The sequence below is a fragment of the Chrysochloris asiatica genome, unplaced genomic scaffold, assembly GCF_000296735.1.
Source record: "Chrysochloris asiatica unplaced genomic scaffold, ChrAsi1.0 scaffold00315, whole genome shotgun sequence".
Classification (NCBI taxonomy): Eukaryota; Metazoa; Chordata; class Mammalia; order Afrosoricida; family Chrysochloridae; genus Chrysochloris; species Chrysochloris asiatica.
In genome coordinates this window covers 1,710,429-1,734,351 of record NW_006408833.1, presented here as the reverse complement: position 1 = coordinate 1,734,351, position 23,923 = coordinate 1,710,429, and the positions used below count along the sequence as shown (strand labels likewise).

Here is a 23,923-nt window from a genome sequence, read left to right as displayed (position 1 = left end):
GTTTAGATGGCTAAGCTTCGTCTCTCCTACTTTGGACATATTGTCCAAGAGAACAGTCACTGGAGAAGGATGTCATGCTGGGTAAGGTGGAGGGTCAGAGAGAAAGAGGAAGACCCCCAACGAGATGGATCGGCCAGGTGGCATCATTGATGGACTCAAGTGTGGCAGCGGTAGTTGAGGTTGGCCCAGGATCAGACATTGTTTCGTTCTGCTGTGCATGGGGTCGCTATGAGTCGGTTCCGACTCGATGGCCCCTGACAACAACAATACAAAACCAATACCCAAACATCACTTCCAAGGGAAAGAAACTGGAAGCATTTCAGTTAAAGGATGCCCTTTATCAACACTCCTATTCAATATTGTGTTGGAAGTCATAGCAAGAAAGTGAAATAAAAGGCATCCAAATTGGGAAAAAAGAAGTGTACACTGTTTATAGATGATATGATACTATACATAGAAAAGTCCATAGACTCAGCAAAAAGAAACTACAGGAACTCATTGGTAGATTCAGCATAGTGTCAGGGTACAAGATCAACATACAAAAATCAATTAAAATTGTCTATACAAATGTGGCACTGTGGGCTAATGTGCTGGACTTCAGAATTAGTTTGAACCACAAGGTCAGTGGTTCTAGCTCACCAATTCCTTGGACACCCTATACAGGGTTGCTGTGGATCAGAACCAACTCGAAGGCACTTAGCAACAACAACAACATACCAATAAAAACAGCCCTGAAAAGGAAATTAGGAAAACCATACCATTTACAATAGCCACCCATAGGATGAAACATTTAGGAATAAATCTAACCAGAGAAGCAAAAGATCTATACAAAGAAAACTGCAAAACCCAGATGCAAGAAACCAAAAGAGATTTGCAAAAATGGAAGAATATACCATGTTCGTGGATAAGAAAACTTTGTGAAAATGTCAATACTACCCAAAGCAATCTACATATATAATAAAATTCCATTCCAACAACATTCTTTGAAGTGCTGGAAAAAACGACTGCATATTTTAATATGGAAGGGAACAAGACCTCAGATAAGCAAATCACTGCTTAGGAAGACCAAAGTGGGAGGCCTCTTACTCCCTGGCTTCAAATTTTACTACAGGGTCACAATGGTCAAAATGGCCTGGTATGGGTACAATGAAAGACACATAAATAGATCAGTGGAACACAGTTGAGAATCCTGAAGTAAATCCGTCCACATACAGTCAGCTGATTTTTGACAAAGAGTCAAAATACATTAAATGGTGCTGGCAAAATTGGAAATTGATTTGCAAAAGAATGAAACAAGACTCATATCTCATACCATATACAAAAACTAACAACATGGATTAAAGATCTAAATGTACATCCCAGAACTATAGATAGAGTTCATCAATGAAAAAGTCTACTTATGCCATGTATTAACGGCTCTAATACATGGCATAAGTAGACTATCAAACATGGCAAAAAACACACAATAGAGGACAGAATAGATGACTGGAACTTACTAACATTGAAAGATTAATGTGTGTCAAAATATTTCACCAAAAGAATAAAAAGGGAGCCTATAGACTGGGAAAAAATTTTTTGCAATGACATATCAGATTTCTAAAATTTATAGGAAACTACAAAGGCAAATAACCCAATTAAAATCTGGGCCAAGGAAGACATTCAGGCAGCTAACTAACATATGAAGAAATGTTCACGATCATTAGAAATTATAGGGTTTGCAAATCAAAACAACAATGAGATATCATCTCACAGCAGCAGTAACAACGAAGTTCAACAAAGCATAGGCCTACAAATACTGGAGAGAGTGTGGCGAGACTGGGACCCTCGTACACTGATAGATGAAAAGGTCAAAATGGATGTCAGAAGAAGAGTTGTGTGATGACATCAAGAACATCATACGTGAAGAAAGCAAAAAGTCACTAAGAAGACAAGAAAGATGAAAAGGTCAAAATGGATGTCAGAAGAGACACTAAAACTTGCTCTCCACCGTAGAGATGCTAAAGCAAATAGAAGAAATGAGGTCCAAGAGCTGAACAGAACATTTCAAAGGTCAGCTCGAGAAGACAAAGTCAAATATTACAATGAAATGTGCAAAGATCTGGAGTCAGAAAACCAAAAGGGAAAGAACATGTTCAACATTTCTCAAACTGGGGAAACTGAAGTAAAAATTCAAGCCTCCACTTCGTTACTGAAGGATCCTCTGGGCAAATGATTGAATGATACAGAAAGCATTAAAAGAAGATGGAAGGAATACACCGAGTCACTGTACCAAAAGGAAATGGTTGATGTTCAACCGTTTCAATAGAGCATATAATCAAGAGCCAAGGATACTGAAGGAATAAGTCCAAGTTGCATTGAAGGAATTGGCAAAGTATAAGGGACCAGGAGTTGATGGAATAGAAATTGAAATCTTTCAAGAAAGTGAGGCAGCACTGGAGGCACTTAATCATCTGTGCCAGGAAATCTGGCCGACTGATTGGAAGAGATCTGTATTTGTGCCCATTCCAAAGAAAGGTGACCCAACAGAATGCAGAAATCATCGGATAATATCTTTAAAAAAATTAAAACCTTAATTATGATTGTCGTGTTGTTCAGTTATCACCACTATCCATTTCCAGATTTTCATCACCCTAAACAGAAATTCCATATTTCCTAGGCATTGAAACCCCATTTATTCCTCCTTCTAGCTGCCCCTGGGAACCACTAATAAACTTTAGTCTCTATGTTGTTGTTGCTAAGTGCCGTCAAGTCAGTTCTGCCCCATAGCGACCCTGTAGAGGGTTTCCAAGGAGCAGCTGGTGAGTTTGAACCGCTAACTTTGCGGTTCAAATCGACTTTGCAGTACAGTGCATTAACCCACAACACCACACTTGGCTTCTATACACTTACCTATTCTAGATATTTCATATAATTGGAATTATACAATATTTGTACTCTTGAGACTGAATTACTTCACTCAGCATATTGTTTTGAAGATTCTCAGCTATGTTGTAGCATATCATTTTCTTTATCGCAGAACAATACTGTATATATGTAGCACATTTTGTTTATTCGGTCTTCTGTTTATCGACATTTAGGCTGTTTTTACCTATTGACTATTGTGAATAATGCTGCAATGTACATTGGTGTACCCGTATCTGTTTTGTTTCTTCTTTCAATTCTTTAGTGTATATAGCTGGGAGTGGAATTACTGTATTATATGGAGTCCTGATGTGGCAATACAGAATAAGCACTGGACTGCTAACCCTAAATTCGGCAGTTCAAATCCACCAGCTTCTCATTGGAAACTATACAGAGTCTCTCTAAGTCAGAACCAACTCCACAGCACTTAACAACATGGTAATTCTGTGTTTAGCCATGTTTTTCCAAAATCCATTTTTATGCTCAATTAAAATTTTATGTTTCCATTAAAGTTTAGGCATTGTCATTTTGTTTCAGTGCTCTTCAATCTAGAGAAGTATATGGACATTTCTAACAAAACTTCATTTAGGTGTAATGAAAATGTATTGTTGTTAAGTGTTGTCAAGTGGGTTCCAAGGCTGCATAGAGTTTCCTCATAGCAACCCTGCATAGGGCTTCCAAGGAGCAGCTGCTGGATTTGAACCGCCTACTTGTGGTTAGCAGTCCAGTGCTTATCCTTCTCACACTAGGATTCCACAATATAGTATACTGCAAATCCGTGTATACAATTTTGTGGGCTTTTTTGAAAAATGCTTATTTCCATTAAAAAATCATTATAATCAAATAAAGCAAGTATCCATAAGCTACCATTTTTCATTAGTCAAAAGCAATGTCCCTATACCTTCTCCTTCTTATGTCTTTTATGACACTCACTTTTAAAAGTGTATTTCAATTTAATGTCTAATTTTAGCAAGGAGTCCTGGTATGGTGCTGTGGGTTAATGTGCTGGACTGCAAAGTCTGTTTGACACGCATGGTCGGTGGTTCAAGCTCACTAGCTGCTCCTCGGAAACAGGGTCACTTTGGGTTGAAATTGACTTGTTGGCACTTAACATCAACAACAACAATTTTAGCAAAATTGAAAATATTCAGCAATCTCTGCTTCCGTTCCCATGTCTCCTAACTTTGATTTGTTGATTGCCATTTAAATAATCTGATTTTTTTCTCTTTTTTTGCTCCATGAAAACTTTATAATCCTTTCTTTTCCTTATAAGATCAATTATTTTCATTATTTCAAAATATTTTACATATTTGGTAATGTCTTTCATTTATATTCCAGCTGTTCTCTGAATATTTAATTTCTGCTTTCATATTTGTAATTTTCAAGACTGTTTTTCATAGTGGCTGTAGCACTTTACATTCCCACCAGCAATTGATGAGGGACCCAGCTTCTCTAAATCCTAATCAACACCTGCAAATTCTCATTTTTTTTTTATCATAGCCACCTTTTTGGTTTGAAGTGATACTGCATTGTAGTTTAGATTTACATTTTCCTAGTGACTAGTGATGTTGAGCATCTTTTCATGTGCTTATTGACCATTCATGTATCTTCTTTGAAGAAATGCCTTTAATTTTTTTACTCATGGCTTCATTGGTTTTTTGTGTTTTTCACATTGAGTTATAGGAATTCTTTATATATTCTCAATATTAGACCTTATATAGACATATCGTTTAAAATATTTTCTCCCATTCAGTAGGCTTTGTTTTCACTTTCTTGATAATGTCATCTAATGCAGAAATACATATTTATTTTGATGAAATCTAGTTTATCTGGTCATTATTTTTTGTTCATGTTTTTGTTGTCATATCTAAGAACCCATTTTCAAAAACTGGATCCTAAAGCTTTTTCCTTCTAAAAATTTTATTGTTATGTGGATCTGTATACTGTAGCCTTCCTCTAGTAATTGTGGACATGCTTGTTGATACACTATATTGCAACTTGTTTCTAATGCTGCTTTGAGGGTAGTTTACTAGCTAATCTTCAACGGGAAAAGGGCTTCCCTTTCCTCTTGGATGTTGTCTACTTCTACATCATTGACCTTCCTCTTGACCTCAACTCTTTCCTATCAGTACTCTTTTGGACACAGATGTCTTTCCTATGTTCTGCTCTGTATGGAAATGAGGACTATAGGGACTGAGCTGCCTGACTGTTTCTTCTTTGGTGCCCCAAGCAGTTCAACTTGTTTTTCCAGTTATCCATTTCATAATAGATACTGATTCATGGAATAAATCTTACAGTGCCTCATTTAGAGTGAGCAACTTATGCAGTGTTGCTTTATTACATTAAAACCTTTTTAATTATCTAGCAGGAGTTAAGCTTTTTCTTCTTTTCAACCAGCAAATATCTATCAAGCAATACATAAGTCAGTCTCCTGTTTTTATGGTGCTCACATTCTAGTCAGGGAAGATAAACCCTAAGCAAATAAATACACAAGTGTGGTATGCAGATTATTTAAGTAAAGGGCTACCATAGGGAGATCATCAGAGAAGACCTGTGTGTGAGATGACTTTCACAGCTGGAAATCTGGGTAACCATCCAACAATCAGTTTAAAGAACATTTCAGGAAAAGGTGATAGCAAGTGCTGCAGCCTAAATTATTGCCATTTTGGCTTTTCTCTTTTTGTCTCCATTAGGAGATGTCCTCAGATGCTTCACTTCCAGGGGATCCAGAGGCCTGTCCTGCTGCTGTATCAAGTGGTGGAGCCATTCATCTGCACACAGGAGGTGGATATTTTGGCCTAAGCTTTACTTGTCCTAGTCTCAAAAGTCCTATTAGCAAGAAATCCTGGACTCGCAAATTTAAAAGCTGGGCATACAGGCTACGGCAGTCAACCAGCTTTTTCAAGAGATCAAAAGTCCATCAAGGTAGTGTGCTTACAGTCAGGGACATAGACTAGGTAACATCACTTTTCATTTACGTATTTTTTTTGTTGTTGTTGTTGCTCATATTACAATCTTCCAACTTTTTCACGTAGCCCATGTATGTAACTTGTCTCATTAATACCATTGCCTTTTTATTTTTCCTTTAGTAGCTAATTTGGTTTTCCAGTTATTCATTTCATATAGATACTGAATCTTGGAATAAATCTTGCAATGCCTGATTTAGAGCGAGCAACTTATGCAATGTTGCTTATTACATTAAAACTTTTTAAATTATGTAGCAGGAATTAAGCTTTTTCTTCTTTTCTTCCATTTGATAACATAAGCAAATTTAACCTTAAACAATTTTCTTTTTTCTGCTTACAATTTGGCAAAACATTCAGTGGAAACAGAAGATATGAGACCAGCAGTTGCTCCTGATCACATTCCTTTGACACAAGAGTCCATAGCTGATACTAGGGCTTTGAGTAGATGTAATACGATGAGTGGATCATTTCAGCATGGTCGGTTCCAGGTTTGTGTCTTTGGTTGAATCCTTATCTACAAAGGCATTATTAAAGGTAACAGCATTGAAGATCTTGGCCTTTATATAATACTTACTTAAATGTAATCATTGTTATTTTTATCTATCCCTCTGTACACATCCCTTTAACTTTAGAAGCCATCCAGTAAAGGTGAGTCTAAAGAAATGGGGATTTTAGTAGCTGGAGCAGAGCACAAGAATGGGTCATCCTTTTACGAGGGGTAATTGTATCTCCTTCTTTTATAAATCTAATTTCATATCTTTTCAATTCTTGGCAACATTAGATAATTTTTTTTTCAAACTGTGTAGCTTTATTTGAGCAATATGAAGCCAACTCTCTTTATCCAAGGGGCTCTATATTGAAAGACTTTGACTATAGGGAGTATAGGTAAGAATTTTAAGTTTTGGTATTACTGATCTGTATATATCACAGCATACCAGCCACTTGTCTGGGTCACATAATTATAATGATTTTTTTCATGAGTGGTTTCATCTTTGATTAGGTGGAGCCAGCCACCTTTACTTTTTTATATCTCAGGTGATTACAGTTCCTCAGCAACAGACAGTGGAGGTGACATCTTTTGGAATAGAGCACATACCAGCTTTCAATCAAATGACAAACTATTCTAATGAAGAAACTCTCGTCTTTACTGAAACAGCAAACTCTCAGTTGATAGAAATGGAACCTGCTCTGCACAATCCACAAACTTCATTTTCTCCTCAGAAATTACAAGCTCTTCATAAAACCATTAAGGAAGATAATGGAATTCCCCAAAAAAGTGACAACATAGTATCTTATAGCACAGCTTGTGAGACTGATATATCTTCTATGACCCCAGAAAAGGAATTGGAAGAAACTTTAGCCACAGGAATTAATATGCAATCTGGAGCTGAACTATTGATTAAGAAAAAAGAGACAATGATGGTTGGGACACAGACTAGCTCTGATAGTGAATTTTCAGCCCCTCTTACTGGCAACCAAAAGTCAGTGGCAAAGACTTGTCCAGAGAGTAATCAGTGCCAAGAAGAACAGGCCTATGTTCAAACACAGAGCTCACTCTTCTATTCACCATCTTCTCCAATGAGCAGTGATGATGAATCAGAAGTAGAGGATGAGGATTTAAAGATGGAGCTTCAAAGATTACGAGAAAAGTAAGGACTGTTTTTCTTCTATTGCAAGTTTTGAGTTTCATAGAACTTTGTATTTAATTAGTAAGTAAATGTTTAACATTATAACATTTTAATAATTGAAACTTTATGATTAGAAACTATAAAGGAATGTTTCTAAATGCTAAACATTTATGAATGTGAAATGTTTTCATAACTGAGGGCTAGTTGTAATTGCTTGTATGTCTGAGATTCTTGGGAGTCCCTGGATGGTGTAAATAGTTAACAAATTTGGCTAGCGTGGAAGTTAAGGGTTCCAGTCTACCCAGAGTTGTCTTAGAAAAAAGCCCTGGCAATCTATTTTTGAAAAGTCAGCCATTCATACCCCATGGAACATGTTATTGTTGTTGTTAAGTGCCATTGAGTTGGTTCCCACTCATAGCAACCATGTATAGGATTTCCAACACAGGGTCTCCATGAATTGGATTTGACTCAATGCCAATTATCTTAGGGATACTGTGGTAATATGTTTTATCATATAGGAATGCTGTTTTTTTTTTTTAGTTGTATAAGCCAGATCATATATTTTTTTTAATGTTTTATTGTGAATTATGTGATAGTTTACATGGGAGAACATTAGTTTTACATTCATTCTATCATGTATCGTCTCATTGCCATGGTTACAATTCCCTCCATGCAGTCCTTCCCCCGTACCCCCCAAGTCTTCAGCACACAGTCTCTCTCCCTCTCTGGATCTAAAGTCTCCAGCTGCTCCATCGCTCCACATCATCATCTCTGGCTCTATTTCAGGCATCACTGCTTCTCTGGGTAGGGTCCTGCTCTCTGCTCTTCTCCCTTGATGGTCCTAGGGACCTCCGCTCCTAGACTGAAAAGTTAATCACTCCCCTCCTTGCTATAAAGCATCTACCTTTACATTTCCGACCCTCACAAACAGTCCTGATAACAATTATTCACTATTTTATCACAAAAGACCCATCTATATTTCATTGCATCAGCTCCACCTAGTCAGATTGAATACTATTCACTGGAGATTCTACCTTCCTCCAGGCCCTCTGGATCTAGGTTTCCTCTTGCAAGCTTGTAAGCCAGTCACTTCTTGCCTTTGTAGCCCCCCACCCCCCCATTTTGGGTAGCCAATGTCCAAGTTGCCCATCCCTGTCTACTCTATGTGTGGGAGGGGGTGGGAATGATTCTTGCTGTAAGGACTTGTTCCCTCTTTTGAGCTACTGCTTCCATAGGTGTAGGTCAAGTTCATCAAATTGTATGAGAATACTTTTTTTTTTTTTCCTCTTCTTTTTATTTCTGGTTGAGCTCTGATCATCCAGTCACTGAAGCCAGTCTAAGTGGGTATTATCTGCAAGTGTGGGTGTTCTTATGCATATGCCTTCTTTTCTTATCAGCTGGATGCTTCACTCTCCACTCTAGTCCTCTGTGGCTATGTCACTGACTCTGGGCCCAAGAGTCCCCAGGTCTTGCCACACTGCTGGCTAACCAGGTCTTCACCCGGGTTCACAGAAGTCTATTGAACGTAGTAGGGCTTAGCTCACCGCTTCATTGCTGTTTTTCCCTTGCCAGATCATATTTTTAAGGAAATTAGGATTAAGTTACTGAACTCTAATTTTTCATGTGATTCTAAACTCAAAAGATACAAAGGGATACCAGTAGACTCTCCCTCTTAACTTTCTACTCCAGCCACCCAGTTTTTCCCCTTAGGGTAACCAATATTCTTGTATACTCGTATATTCAACAAATATATGCATTTTTTTTCACCCACAGATTATAGCATATTCTACAGTCTATTCTTATATCTTGCTTTTATCACCTTTTTGCTATATTTAGCATCTATATCTGTATTATTCTTTTTTAACAGTGTTATAGAAGTCCTGGTGTGGTGCTGTGGGTTAATGCGCCAGACTGCAAAGCCGTTTGAACTGCAAGGTCGGCAGTTCAAGCTCACCAGCTGCTCCTCGGAAACCCTATACAGGGTCGCTATGGGTCGGAATTGACTCAATGGCACTTAATATAGTATTCCATTTTGGTGTTGTTATTGTTGTTGTTTAGTACCATCGAGTCAGTCCCAACCTATAGCGACCCTGTATAGGGTTTGCAGGAGCAGAGTCTTCTTTTCCCCACAAGGCTGGTGGGCTCAAACCACGGACCTTGCACTCCCCAATTATATACCCCAAAGATAATGATCTCGTGACATTATTTTGAAAAGTTGAAATAAACTAGAAATCTTCGACTATATCTTATGCGTCAAATAATCCTGTTCTGGAAGTTGAACAATGTATAAAGCAGGCAGCGTCAGAGAACAGCTAAAAACTGTTTTTGTTAAGTGCCGCTGATTGGTTCTGACTCATAGCGACCCTGTGTAGGGTTTCCGGGGAGCAGCTGGTGGGTTTGAACTGCTGACCTTGTGATTCAAAGTCCAGTGCTGATCCTACAGCGCCACACCAGGAGTCCAGATTTTAAAATAGGTGGCTTTTAACCAGATTCTTGCATGCTTAGATAATATACCAATTGGATGCTGAGTCTGAAAGCTTCAAAAACTGCTTTAGTTTTTGAAGATTAAATTCCTTGGAAATTTCTTAAGAGTTTTTAAGACCTTGTCCAAAGGAGAAAACAAAACAAAATTGTCATTCCAATTGAGGGATAAGTGTAATATTATTTTCTCTCTAGCTTGTTTCATTATTTCAAGAAAGTTGTAAATTTATTTCATTTTGAAACAAATGGTCATATTTTTTTAAGACATATAATGCCATTTTAACTTAAGCCTAGAAGAAAATTTTGTGTGTATGTTTTAACATTCATCACTAAAAAGTTGTGTGTGGTTTTTTTCACTTTAAGAAAGATAATGAAGATACAAGTTTGGCTTTTTTATATGTATACATATACAACAATATATATATTTTGTTGTTAAGTGCCATCAAGTTGGTTCTGACTCATAGTGACCCTGTATAAGATTTCCAAGGATCGGCTGGTGAGTTTGAACCACTGAACTTGTGTTGAATTTTTTTTTTGCACTTAAAATTTTTTTTAATGTTCTCAATAGACGGGTAGTCTTTGTAGATGATGATTATGACTATGAGTTGAATATGAATCATGGATTCTCATAACTTCATAGAATTTAGGGCTTCTAAGTTATCTTAAAAGATTTTTTTTTCTCGATCTTTTTCTTCAGTATTCTTTTGACATTTTGATTTCTTTACAATTTTTTAAAACTCCAGAATGGTGTTTCTAAGGACTGTGGCCCTATAGGTTTACAATGGTTAGCTAAGTTTTTAGACCTGACAATAACACAGTCTTTTTTATAATCCTGCTGTTCAAACCCTATACAGGGTCACTATGAGTCAGAACTTACAAAAAGAACAAAACAGTCTTTGAAAATGTAAACATCTGTATTTTCTTGAAAGGATTATTATAAAAATGATACATAGGAAAAGATTCAAGCAATACATTAAAAAGCAAACAAAAACCCACTTTATTTTTCTCATGCCCAATCTCAATTTTTCAGAGTTTGTGAATTGTTACTTGACAGTAAGTTATCTTTCCAAGAACTAGTGTAGTTTGGGTTGATTTTTGTTGTTGTTATTTTTTACAAAAGTTGGGAACACAATATAAATGTTACTGTACAATTTTTGACTTGACATTGCTGCTCGTTTGTTTCTACAGAAATAAATCTATCTTAATTTTTTTTAAAGACTGTATGCTATTCTAATATGAGTTTATCTAAGTTTATTTGATCTTTCCTTAATGGACATTTCATGTCCCCTCTTTTATTTATGTAAACAATGCTGAAATGAGCACCCTTAATATACTTATGTATTTTTATAAAATAAGTATCTGAAAGTGAAACTGCTAGGTTAAAATGTGTGAAAATTTTATATTGCTAAAATTGTCTTCCAATGTAATTAAATTATCTTGCTTTTTAAAAAAAAAAAAAAAAAAAGCATATATTACAGTATCTTTTTTCCCCACACTTTGACAATATTGGTCAAATTTTCCTACACTTTGACAGTATTGGTCAGATTTCCCCAATGTGATGAATTTTAAAAGTTGTGGGGGGTTTTTTAATTGTGTTCCCTTGCTTTACAGTGAGATTGTGCATCATCTCATAAGGTTATGCATGTCTATTGATTATATTACCTCATCTTTGGAATTACCTTTTCATATTCTTTATCCTTTTTTTCTATAAGATTTAAAATTTTTTGTTGTTGATTTTTAGGAATGCTAACTATTATGTTGCAAATATTTTTCTTTCTGTTTATATTTGCAAGATATAATAAAGAAAAGAGTGTTATTAATACTATATGACTTTAAGATTTATTGTCTTTTACTGTACTGAAGTTTTAGATAATTGTTCTTGTCAGATTTATTCACTTTTTTCTTTTTGCTTAGTTAGTTTTATATTATATCTAGGAAAGCGCTTCCTATATTAAAATGATGAAAATATTCTCCTGTCATTCCACATTCTTAATTTAAACTCCTTGTTAAACTACTTGTGTTGTTATAGAGATTCCTGGCTTATCTGTATTATACCAGTGTCAGTAAAATTATTTCTGCATGATTTTAATTCAGACATATTCAGGAGGTGGTGAATCTTCAAACCCAGCAAAATAAGGAGCTACAGGAACTCTATGAACGTCTTCGATCATTGAAAAATAGCAAAACCCAATCATCAGAGACCCCTCTGCCACCTGCATCACCTCGTCGACCAAGATCTTTCAAAAGCAAACTTCGAAGCCGCCCCCAATCCCTGACACATGTGGATAATAGCATAATTGGTACAGGTAAGTCAATCATAAAAGTAATTTTTTTAAAACCTGGTTAAAGATAATGTAAATGAGAAAAGTGGTAATATGTACATTTTTTTATTAAGGTAAGATAATATATGGAGTCCTGGTGTGGTTCTGTGAATTAATGTGCTGGACTGCAAGGTCAGTTTTAACCACAAGGTCAGTGGTAAAAGATCACCAGTTGCTTCTCAGAAATCTGGGTTGCTAAGGGTCAGAAATGACTCCATGGCTTAGCAACAACAACAAAATAATATAAATAATATTAAAAAATTACATATTTTTCCAAGGTTCTTTTATACTTTTTTATGGTAAATATTTCTTTATGAAATAATGCTGATATATGATAGATTTGGGGAAGCAGATAAATGTGTTTTATGTTTTCATTTGGAAAACAAACATTTGGAAGCCTAATAATAATTCCCAAAATCGCTTTTGAATTTTGTCAGTGAAGTGTTAATTTAACACTTAGAATTTGAGTAACAAAATACAATCGTAAAAAATATATCCATATTCTTTCTGAAGTAAGAACTTTATTTTTAATAAGAATGTTAGAAATCAGGCACTTCTTTGAATTTGAAGAGGAGCCCTAGTGGCACAGTCATTAAAGTTGCTAACCTTGTCAACTGGCAATTTGAATTCATCAGCTGCTCTGCAAGAGAAAGATTGGCAGTATGCTTCTGTAATGGTTTACAAACCTTAGAAACCCTATGTGGCTTTTCTCCTCTATCCTACAGGGTCACTGTGAGTCATAATCAACTCAATAGCAGTGAGCTTAGTATGTGGGGTTTTGACTTAGAAAAAAAAGAGTGCCAGTCTCTGCTTACCCAATAAAGAAATTGTTAATCATATCAGCCTTGTTTACTTAAAGGTGGGGATTGGGGATGGATTGTAAGGATGTATGTAAAATCTCCAGGAATTTGTGGTGGATTGAGTAATGACACTCCAATCTATACAGAACTTGTGGTATGATGGCCCCCTAAAGATATCCACATCCTCATCCCTGGAACCTGTGACTGTATTATATTACATGGAAAGGGAGATTAAGGTTGTTGATGGAATTAAGGTTGTTAATCAGCTATTTGGAAAAATTGCAGCCAAAATGGTCCTTAGAAGCCAAGATGTCAAGTCTTTGTTTCTCATACTTTGGACATGTTATCCGGGGGGACATTGAGAAGGACATCAAGCTTGGTAAAGTGGAGGGTCATTGAAAAAAAGGAAGACCCCCCCCCAAAAGGTGGATTGACACAGTGACAGCAACAATGGGCTCAAGTATAACAATGGTAAGGATAGCACATAAATAGGGAGATTACCTTGAATATCTGATTTGATCATTGGGTTCTTAAAAATGAAAAGAGAAAAGCAGGTAAGACAAATGATGCGATGAGGGAACTAGGATCAGGGAGATGGTTTTGAAGATGAAGAAAAAGAGGGCCATGAACCATGGAATGTAGGAAGTTTCTAGAAGCTGGAAAGGGCAAGGGAATGTATTCTTCCATAGAGCCTCCAGAAGGAATTCAGCACTACTAACACCTTGATTTTAGTCCAGTGGGAACTGTGTTGAACTTCTAACCTACAGAACAGTAAGATAATAAAATTGTGATGTTTTAAGCCACTAAGTTTGTGGTAAAATGTTACAGCAGCAATAGGAAACGAATAAAGAAACCATGAACTGGAACTGTAATTTGTTGATCCTCAAATGAAATTTATAGAAAACTACAATACCTCTACAAGAAAAAGACAAACAATGCAATTTAAAAATGGGCACAGGAAATGAATAGACACTTCACCAAGAAAAATATTCAGGCAGCTGACAAACATGAAGAAATGTTCATGATCATTAGCCATTGTTGTTGTTGTTAGGTGCCGTCAACTTGGTTCTAACCCATAGCAACCCTTTGTACAACAGAACAAAACACTGCCTGGTCCTGTGCTATTCTAACAATTGCTATTACGGTTGAGCCCATGGTTGCTGCCATTGTGCCAATACATCTCCATGGGAGTCTCCCTCTTCTTCACTGTCCCTCCACCTTACCAAGCATGATATCCTTCTCCAGAGACTGGTCCTTCCTGAAAATGTGTCCAAAGTATGAGAGACTAAGTCTGATCATCTTAGTTTCTAAGGAGCATTCTGGTGTGCTTCTTCCAACACAGATTTGTTTGTTCTTCTGGAAGTTCATGGTACCTTTAACATTCTTCTCCAACACTATAATTCAAATGCATCAATTCTTCTAGTCTTCCTTATTCACAGTTCAACTTTCACATGTATATGAAGTTATTGAAAATATCCTGGCTTGGGTCAGGCTAAAAAGATACAAATCAAAAGAACAATGAGATACCATCTCACACCTACATCAGTAAAGTTTAAAAAAAAAAAAAAACACAAAGAAACAGAAAATAACAAATGCTGGCAAGGGTGTGGAGAGACTGGGCCCTCATAAAATGGTCCAACTACTATGGAAAACAGTATGGCACTTCTTTAGAAAGTTGGTGATAGAAGTATCTTATGACCCAGCAATCCCTTTACTTGGTATATCAACCATGATACGAGATATCAGGAAATAATCAGCCATGATATGAGTAGATAGATACACACCGATGTTCATCACAGCACTAGTCACAATAGCAAAAAGATGGAGACAGCCTAAGTGTACATCAATGGAAAAATGGTTAAACAATGGAATCTATGCAAAGTTGAAGAATAACAATGAATCTGTCTGTGAAACACCTCATAATATGGATGAACCTGGAAGACATTATGCCAAATATAATTAGTCAATCACTAAAGAATAAATATTGTATGAGATCATTTTTAAAAACTTAGAAAAGGTTTTCAAACTAAAAGAAACATTCATTGATGCTTACCAGAGGTGGGAGGGAGGGGGAGAGTAATTCAATGGCTAGAGGGTAGACGCATGTTTGACAGGGAGCGCAATATAAAAGAAGGAGGAGAGCAGTATACAAGAAGAGGGAGGGTGGCAGAGGAATGATAAAGATAAGGTAAAAACATGGGCAGGTATGCACGGGCAAAAGGGGATAGAGGTAAATAGTGAAGTATACAGAACCTTGGAATAACCGTGTTCTGTGTATAGATGCATGGATTGAGACATAGGCTGAATGGGTAAGGGTGGAAGAGTTAGATATATGCATGTATTTATATATCCCACAAATATACGAGAGTTTGAAAGTGAATATTTGTACATGAGTATTTACCATTCCTGCAAACACAACTGTGTATATGGTAGAGCATACAGTGGGCCTGGGAACTCAGGATCCATTGTATGTCAAGGGACACCATGGCCATTTGGGATAACGTAGACATATACAGCATTCTACATCCAGTTTGGGTGAATAGCTTCTGGGATCTTGAAAGCTCATGAGTGCCAATCTAACGTGACAGAAGAGTAATAAGAATTGAAAAGGTTTGAAATCAGTTAGTCCAGTGGCCTACTGGAACATGTGAACATCAGTCTCCATGACTGTGAGACCATAACTAAACAGGGCCTGGCAACCACTACCAACTGATCTGAAATGGACCTAATTAGAGGGTTCTGGATAGAGTAGAAGAAAATGTGCCACAAAACTCAAACTTATTTAATTAAAAAAAAAAAAGCCAGATTTACTAGTCAGAAAGAGACTGGAGGACCCTCAGATTGTGGCATTCAGCTATCCTTATGTCTGAAAAGTAACTCGCCTTTTTGGCCCAATTTTCAGCTAAGCAATAGATAGATTTATAGGTGGGAACAACAATACTAGCAAGGTATACTTACCTTGGAATGGTCAACCATTCAAAATCAAAAGGGCAACATTTTCCTAAGGACAAAATTGAGAAAGGGTAGGAAGTAGGGGTGGAATGCAAATATGATCGACAGGGAGGAAGCAGGATAACTTTTGTTACTTGGAGGGGATTGTAATCATTGAGATGAAGCAAAGTATGTGATTTGTTAAATGTAAATCTGATGATCATGCTTGTTAACCTGCACTTGATTCACAAGAAAAAGTTAAAAAAAAAAAAAATGAAAAGGAGAGTTGCAGTCATTGTGTACCAAGGGATTGTAGTAAGGACTATATGGAAAGCAATCAAAGATTCTGATACTAGCAAAGTTTCTAAAACTTTAACATGCATAGGCCAAGTCAGTAGAGGAAGTCTAGGTAGCCAGTTTGCTAGTCCACAAGCCAGTTTTTAATAGCAAGGACTTAATACCTTTTCATTATCTCGTATGTGTGTGTGTGTGTGTGTTATTGTAGTAGTAATCTATAACAAAGAACTTCCACACAGTTTATCTCATTTAATGAAATATAATGGGACTATTGTTTTAATGGAGTCCCTGGGTGGTGCAAACAGTGACTGCTAACCAAAAGGCTGGAGTTTCAAGTCTTCCCAGAGGTAACTTAAAAGAAAGACCTAGAGAACATTTACTTCTGAAAAATCAGGCATTGAAAACCCTGTGGAACACAGTTCTATTCTGACACAGATGGGTTTGCCATGAGTGGGAGTTGACTCCACAGCAACTGATACTGTATTAGTAATGATTCTAAACCTTATGCAAACAGTCATGTCCTTCTCAGGTAGTCATCTTGAGAGACAGCACCTAGAGTGGTTAAAAGAAAAACTGACAGAGATACTGAATTCTTCTCATCACAGGTGACTCTGCCACCCCTATCCATGAGAGCTTGGGCCAGTTATGAAGCCTTCCGGAGCTTCAAACCTTAGCTCTAAAATGGGGTTGATGCTGCTTCCTTTCTTATCAGGGTTTGTGATGATTATGTGAGATAATGAATGCAGAATATGTAGCAGGGCTCCTGACACAGTCCACACTCACAGCTACTCCTTCTTAGCATTCATCCATAGTATGGGGGATACATCTTCTAGGTCTGGCTTTAGGGCCATTTCAGAAGCAGGAGAAGAAATTCTTCTCATTAATACAAGAAGCCTAGGAGGCAGTGAGTTTTTGTTCATGGGGAGGAACAACTCAGAAAAGGAGGGTGAGCATGGTTGCACAGCTTGAATAATGTAATCAATGTCACTAAATTGTACATGTAGAAATTGTTGAATTGGCGTATGTTCTACTGTGTATGTCTTTAACAAGAAATAAATTATCAAAATTTTAAACAAGGTAGGCTTGAAGTGTAGACTTAGATTAAAGGCATCTTTGGGCATTTAATAGCAGAAGCACATTAATAAACAGGTTGCTATCCAGTCTACTCAATCGCATAGCAACCGTATAGGACAGAGTAGAACACTTCCTAAGGTTACCAGGGCTGTAATCTTTACAGTGCTGGTGTGGCGCTATATTAAAAGTGCTGGACTGATAACTGCAAAGACAGCAATTCAAACCCACTAGCCACTATTGGAAATCCTATCCAGGGTAACTATGAGTTGCTACTGACTGGATGGTACACAGCAACAACAGATCTTTACAGATCGCTAAATCACAGTTTTAATAGTCACATTTCATTCTGTTTTGTTCTTAAACGACTGCCTCTGTTGATATAGAATTTCTGCTGTCCAACAGTGTCACCATTAAGATGGATTTGGCTTGCTATGATCCCAAAGCATTTATTGTCTATGAAGTGTCTACTTAACCGGTCTTTGTTAATTTTCAGAGATAGAAAATTTGACTGTTCCTCTTCATTTTTTTCATGGTCATACGCCATTGCTTAATCTGTAGAATGTCTGTTTTCCAGCCTTATTCTAATCAACTATGACCAAAGGCATAGAATCTCATTGTAAAAACATATCTTCTATCCTTCAATAAGGCTGTGGGCAAGATGGGTAAGCCAAAAACCAAACCTATTGCTAGCAAGTCAATTGTAACTCTCAGTGACCCTATAGGACAAACTGGAGCTTCTGCTAAGGGTTTCCAATACTGTAACTCTTTACAGAAAGAGACTGCCTCATCTTTCTCATGCAGAGTGAACTTCTGATCTTGCAGTTAGCAACCCAGCATTGTGCCACTGGGGCTCTTTTTAGGATAGGCGGAGAGCTTCAATCTTGCTAAAACATTATGTAGTGATTTTTTTTAATATATAGGAGATTTAAAAATAAACAGAAAAGGAAAGGAAATAATTCTTTTCTTAAATGATTGAAAATGTAAGTTAACAACCTTTGGGGTAAACAGTTCCCTGCTTATATACATTTGTGTAACCACTGTCACAATCAGGATGCACAACACTTCCATCATCCTCCTGGATCTGCACCTGGACCAAGAGGCAGTTGTTCGAACAGAACATGGGAACACTGAATGGTTTAAAATTAAGAAAGGTATGTGACAAGGTTGTATTCTTTCACCATACTTATTCAACCTACATGCTGAGCAAATAATCCAAGATGCTGGGTTATATGAAGAAACACATGGCATCAGGATTGGAGGAAGACTCATTAACAACCTGTGATATGCAGATGATACATTGCATCTCAATGTAAAGAAAACAAAAATGCTCACCACTGGATGAATAAACAACATTCTTATCAATGGAGAAAAGATTGAAGTTGTCAAGGACTTCATTCTTCTTGGATCAACTACAGAGGGTACGGTTGAGACGGGGCTGTGTGGGCCCAGTTGCTGTGTCTTGTTGGGTGGGAAAAGAGGAGGAACCACACACACACCAGGAAGCAAACATAAATAAACAAGCAAGCAACCAATAATGAAAAAAGTGTTAATGTGAAGACTTTTTCCATTCTATTTTGCATTTTTGTACCTTTTCACTATTTAGAAAAAGTGCCATAACATGCATGAGAAATTTCACAGATTTATTTAATTAAATCCCTGAAAATGTTATCGTGCTTCAATTTCACAACTGTATTTCTAAAATTGGTTTTAGATCTACTCTGTAAGTTTTGGGCTTATAAAGCAGTCAGAGAAATTAGACCCCTGTGAATTTTTTCCGGTGAGAATGATTTGATTTATTAAGTTTATATAATTGCTGTTTTTGTATGCTAGCTAGTTGGTTCCAACTTTTAGCAACCCATATAAGGTTTCCAAAGTTGTAAACCTTACCAGGAGCAAAGAACTTTGTCTTTCTCCTGCAGAGCAGCTGGTGGGTTTGACCTTGTGGTTAGCAATACACTGTTTATCCTATAGAACCACCAGTACTCCTAGCTTGTATAATAATTATTGTTGTTAAGTGTTGGAAAGTTGGTTCTAACTCATAGTGACACCCTGTATAAGGTTTCCGAGGAGCGACTGGTAAGCTTGAACTGCCAACCTTGTGGTTCAAACCAACATTGTGGTCCTGCGCTTATCCACTAGAACACCTGTATAATAATGCTGCTGTTGTTAAGAGCCGTTGAGTCGGTTCTGACTCATAGCATAGGGTTTCAGAGGAGTCGCTGGTGAGCTTGAACTGTGGTTCAAACCAACATTGCAGTCCAGCACATTAACCTGCAGCACCACACCAGGACCCCAGTATAATAATAGTACTAAATAATTTTAAGTTAGTTATCGTGATTGTTAAACTTTATACTGAAAGAGACATTTATAATTGATTTCTTTCATTTATTGGACATTTTGTCCTCTAGAACTCATGGGGCTAGTCAAGCCATTCTGCATCCTCATTTCTAGTATTCTAGACACATCTTTTTATCATTGTCATTGTTATTACGTGCCATCAAGCCAGTACTGACTCATTGCGACCCTGTGCATGACAGAACGAGACACTGCCCAGTCCTGCGCCAGCCTCACAATCATTATTACATTTGAGCCCAATTGCTGCTGCCACTGTGCCAATCCATCTCGTTGGGGGTCTTCCTCTTTTTCTCCTACCCTCCACTTTATCAATTATAATATCCTTCTCCAGGAAACAGAGAGAATTGCAGACTGTGTATAAGCAATCATTGAGAATGTCCTGTTGCTCCTTATTAATCAAGATCCTCATGCATTTGCTGGTTTATTTCTTGGATTGGTATGGTACAAAGAAAAGCATACTGACTATTTCAGGTAAAATAGAATATATGGTACCTATGTTCGAACCCACTAGCTGCTCTACAGGAGAAAGATGAAGCTTTCTGCTCTCGTAAAGACTTCCAGCCCTGGAAACCCTGTACTGCCCCTATGAGTCGGAACCTACTGGATGGCAGGGAGTAAATGAGTGAGTTGTCCCATATATAGTTCTGTTAACCAAAGAAGAGTATTTATCAGTTTTAATTCCATTTTATGCTTTCCCTGTTTTTGTTTTTTTTCTTATAGATCCACTGCACTTGGAAAATAATGCAGTATCGTGCCAGCAATCTCCAGGTAGTAAAAAAGGGATGTTCACAGATGACTTGCACAAACTGGTAGATGATTGGACCAAGGAAACAGTAGGAAATGCTCTTACTAAGCCAAGTTTAAATCAACTTAAGCAGAGTCAACACAAATTAGAAAGAGACAACTGGAACAAAGCACATGAAGTAAGTTGTTTATACCTGATCCTGTTTATTTATGTGATCTAAAACCATAAAAATGGATGTACTTAGGTTTATACTTGTGTGCCTCTTGTAGTTATAGTCACTATGAGAGAAGTAGTATGATTTGGTAGCATAGAGATTTTTATCCTTGCCTAAATTCACCATATTTTTGAGCAAATGTTTTCTGTTTAAGCAGTTATTCTCTAAGCAAGGATTGGTTGTAAAAACATTAGGTTTTTCAAGCCAAATGCATGCTCAGCCACTATAGTATAAAAGCAGCCATAGACAATACATAAATGAATAGGCATAGCTTTGCTCAAATAAAACTTGATTTATAAAACAAGTAGTAGGACTATTTGCTGACCCATGTTTTAGAGACCTCTGGTGTGGTGCTATACGATCAGCACTGGACAGAGAACCTCAAGGTCACCAGTTCAAACCCACCAGCAGCTCCTTGGAAACCCTGTATAGGGTCATTATGAGTCAGAATTGACTTGATGGTACTTAACAACATCTGACAAACACAAAAATGAAACCACCAAATATCAAGGAATTAAAAAACATCTAGAGTGAGGATTCATTTAATCCTGTAATATAAGAAGAGTTTGGAGTTTAAGGAAAAGCTACCTTGTGTTGAACATCAATCTTCTTTGGGCCAATAAATTATCTTACTTGCTCAATACAAAAAGGAATTTAAAAGCTCATTAAGCTAGAGTATTTTAAGACATGTGCAAAATTTGTAGATTAGACTCATAGCCCATGTGCATATTAGGTGTACATGCAGCTGAAATGCAGAAAGCTGTCCACAGTGCATTCTGGAGTGGGAAGATGGCTGATTTATAGAATAACATATATTTGGTAAAATAATTTATATAAAATTATATACATTGTACGTATATGCATAGAGGAAATAGGAAAAGCTGCTAGCAAAACTCTGGGTGGTGGAATTTGAACCTTTCTTTACTTTGTAATTTTCTGTGTTTGAGTTTTCAGGTAAGTATTGCTTTTTCAAAATGTGCACACCTATTAAAATGTTAATCAGGACCATAGAATCTGAACTCTCATAATTGAAAGATATATCTGTATATGTGTCTGTGTTGTGGGTACATGTACATGAGTATATATATGTACACAAACTTCAAGAAGTTTGTGGAAAAATTCCATTATCTTTTAATTCCATTTTTCACAAACTTTTGGAAGCCCTCTTGTCTAGTCATTAAATATAGTTTAGTAAAGAAAGTCTGAAAACATGTACTATTAATGTTGAATAGCAAATATAAAATCCTAGGTTTCCCAGTGTCGTAAGCAGTGCATCTGCCTGGGGCATGTGTGTTTGTATCTTACTCCTGGCATCAATTTATACACAGATAAATGTTATCATTGTAAAAATTGGGAACCTTTTGAGGCAAATTTCATGGCATAAATGCATTTGTTCTGCCTTTGAGGGACTCTGAATACTGTGTAAATGGAGGCTTTTGTTGACTAATAGGAGGGTAGTTTATTGCAGTATACAGGTGATGTTTAGAGGAAGACTGAGTAGAAAATACAGTATTAATAAAAGTAGTAAAGAGACTTGGGTATTAATCTCACCTCTTTCATTTACTAGTTATATGACTGTAGATTAGTCACTTGATTTCTCTGTACCTCAGTTTTCATGTTTTTGAAACATAGATTAAATCTGCCTTACAGGATTGCTGTGAGGATTAAATGAGATAACACCTAGCACATAGTACCCTGTACAAAAACAATTGCAGTCAAGTTGATTTGACGTGTAGTGACCATACAGGACAGAGTAGAACTGCCCACATAGTTTCCAAGACTGTAAACTTTATAGACGCAGACTGCTACAGCCTTTCCCTGCAGTGCAGCTGGTGGGTTCTAACGCCAACCTTTCAGTTAGCAACTGAGCACTTTTACCACTGCATCACAAAGGCTCCTTTAGTTAGGTACTGTATATATTGTAATGTTTACTATTTTTGTATTTTTAGTTTCAGTTGACTGTATCTTTGTGGAGTCCATCTCACTATTTAATGATCTTGCATGTTACTGTTCTATAGCTTATCTTAGAAATTTTTATTCGCACAGCAATTATTTTTGAGCACCTCTTTACTATGTGCCAAGTCCTCTGCCAGGTACTAGTTTTGATGAGCAAAATGTTTTGTCTCTTGTCTTCTAAGGAACTATGTAGACTCTTAAAAGTAATGATGGGTAGGAACTTTGTTTTTAAGAGCCGTGGTAGCCATTGAAGCCTTAAGGTTGGAATGATCAGCTTTACTTTTTGAAAAGATCACTTTGATTGAAGTAAGAAGAAAGGATTAACGCTTTTAAGGCTGGGTACAAGTTGGTAGACCTGTTGACAATTTTATCACAGCAGCCCATATAAGGGGAAGTGAACAGATCCAATAAATATTTAAGAGATTAAATGAGCAAGATTTGGTGATGAAATGGATATATATGGCAGAGGAGATGCCAAGGCTAGATTTCTGGCTTGTATAACCCAGCATACCAATCACTGAGATGGAGAACAACAGTAGACAATGCATTTTGGTATGAGACGTTCCCATGCTTGAGTTTTGGGCATTTGAATCAGATACCTTTGAAATATCTAAGAGTCTGTTTTGAAAATAAAAATCACATTGTCATCGTTTTTTAAATAATGCATACTTGTTATAGAAATGTAGTCGATGTAAAAGTACAGAAGAGATATTTTAAAATAATACATTCAAATCCCACCACCCAGAAATAAATGTCATTAAATTAAAATAAATATCATTTCAAATATCTTTCTATGTCTGTATATGAATAGATCGTAATACTTCTGTAAAAATGTAATCATATGTACTGTTTTGAATTTGTTTAGAAGTAGTAAATTTAAGTTTACTTTAACAGAAAGAAAACACTGATATGAAGAAGGGATTGCTGAACTTTAAATAAATGTTTGTTTTTTGTTACCACATGAAATACTTTCATTCATTCTTTTTTTTTTTTTTTTTTTTTGCTTTAAGAACCAGAAATTTATTCTGTCACAGTTTAAGGGACTTTACATCCAAATTCAGTGTGCTGATTCTTTTTTTTTTTTTTTTAATTTAAGGTTTTAATTGTGGATTGAGTGAAAGTTTACAGGACACATCATCAGTTTCACATTCAACCATTCATGTAACTTGTTTCATTACACTGTTTATAATCCCCTCCATATAGCATCAGTTAAAAGTATTTCTCTCTATCCACTTTAGCTTTTTAAAAAACACA

The 23,923-nt window shown here is 36.6% G+C and overlaps 1 protein-coding gene across 2 annotated transcripts in view; it reads left to right on the top strand.

The window, feature by feature from the left end:
* Positions 1–23,923, top strand: part of WNK3 (WNK lysine deficient protein kinase 3) — a 266,224-nt gene that overhangs the window by 238,240 nt on the left and 4,061 nt on the right. Inside the window, exons 17-22 of one of the 2 annotated variants that reach the window (XM_006875255.1) lie at positions 5,595–5,826; positions 6,225–6,355; positions 6,903–7,516; positions 12,071–12,286; positions 18,176–18,201; positions 20,475–20,677. In XM_006875255.1, the coding sequence (XP_006875317.1) occupies positions 5,595–5,826; positions 6,225–6,355; positions 6,903–7,516; positions 12,071–12,286; positions 18,176–18,201; positions 20,475–20,677 (1,422 nt within the window). The remainder of the gene's footprint in view (positions 1–5,594; positions 5,827–6,224; positions 6,356–6,902; positions 7,517–12,070; positions 12,287–18,175; positions 18,202–20,474; positions 20,678–23,923) is intronic. The other variant, XM_006875256.1, reaches the window with a different exon arrangement.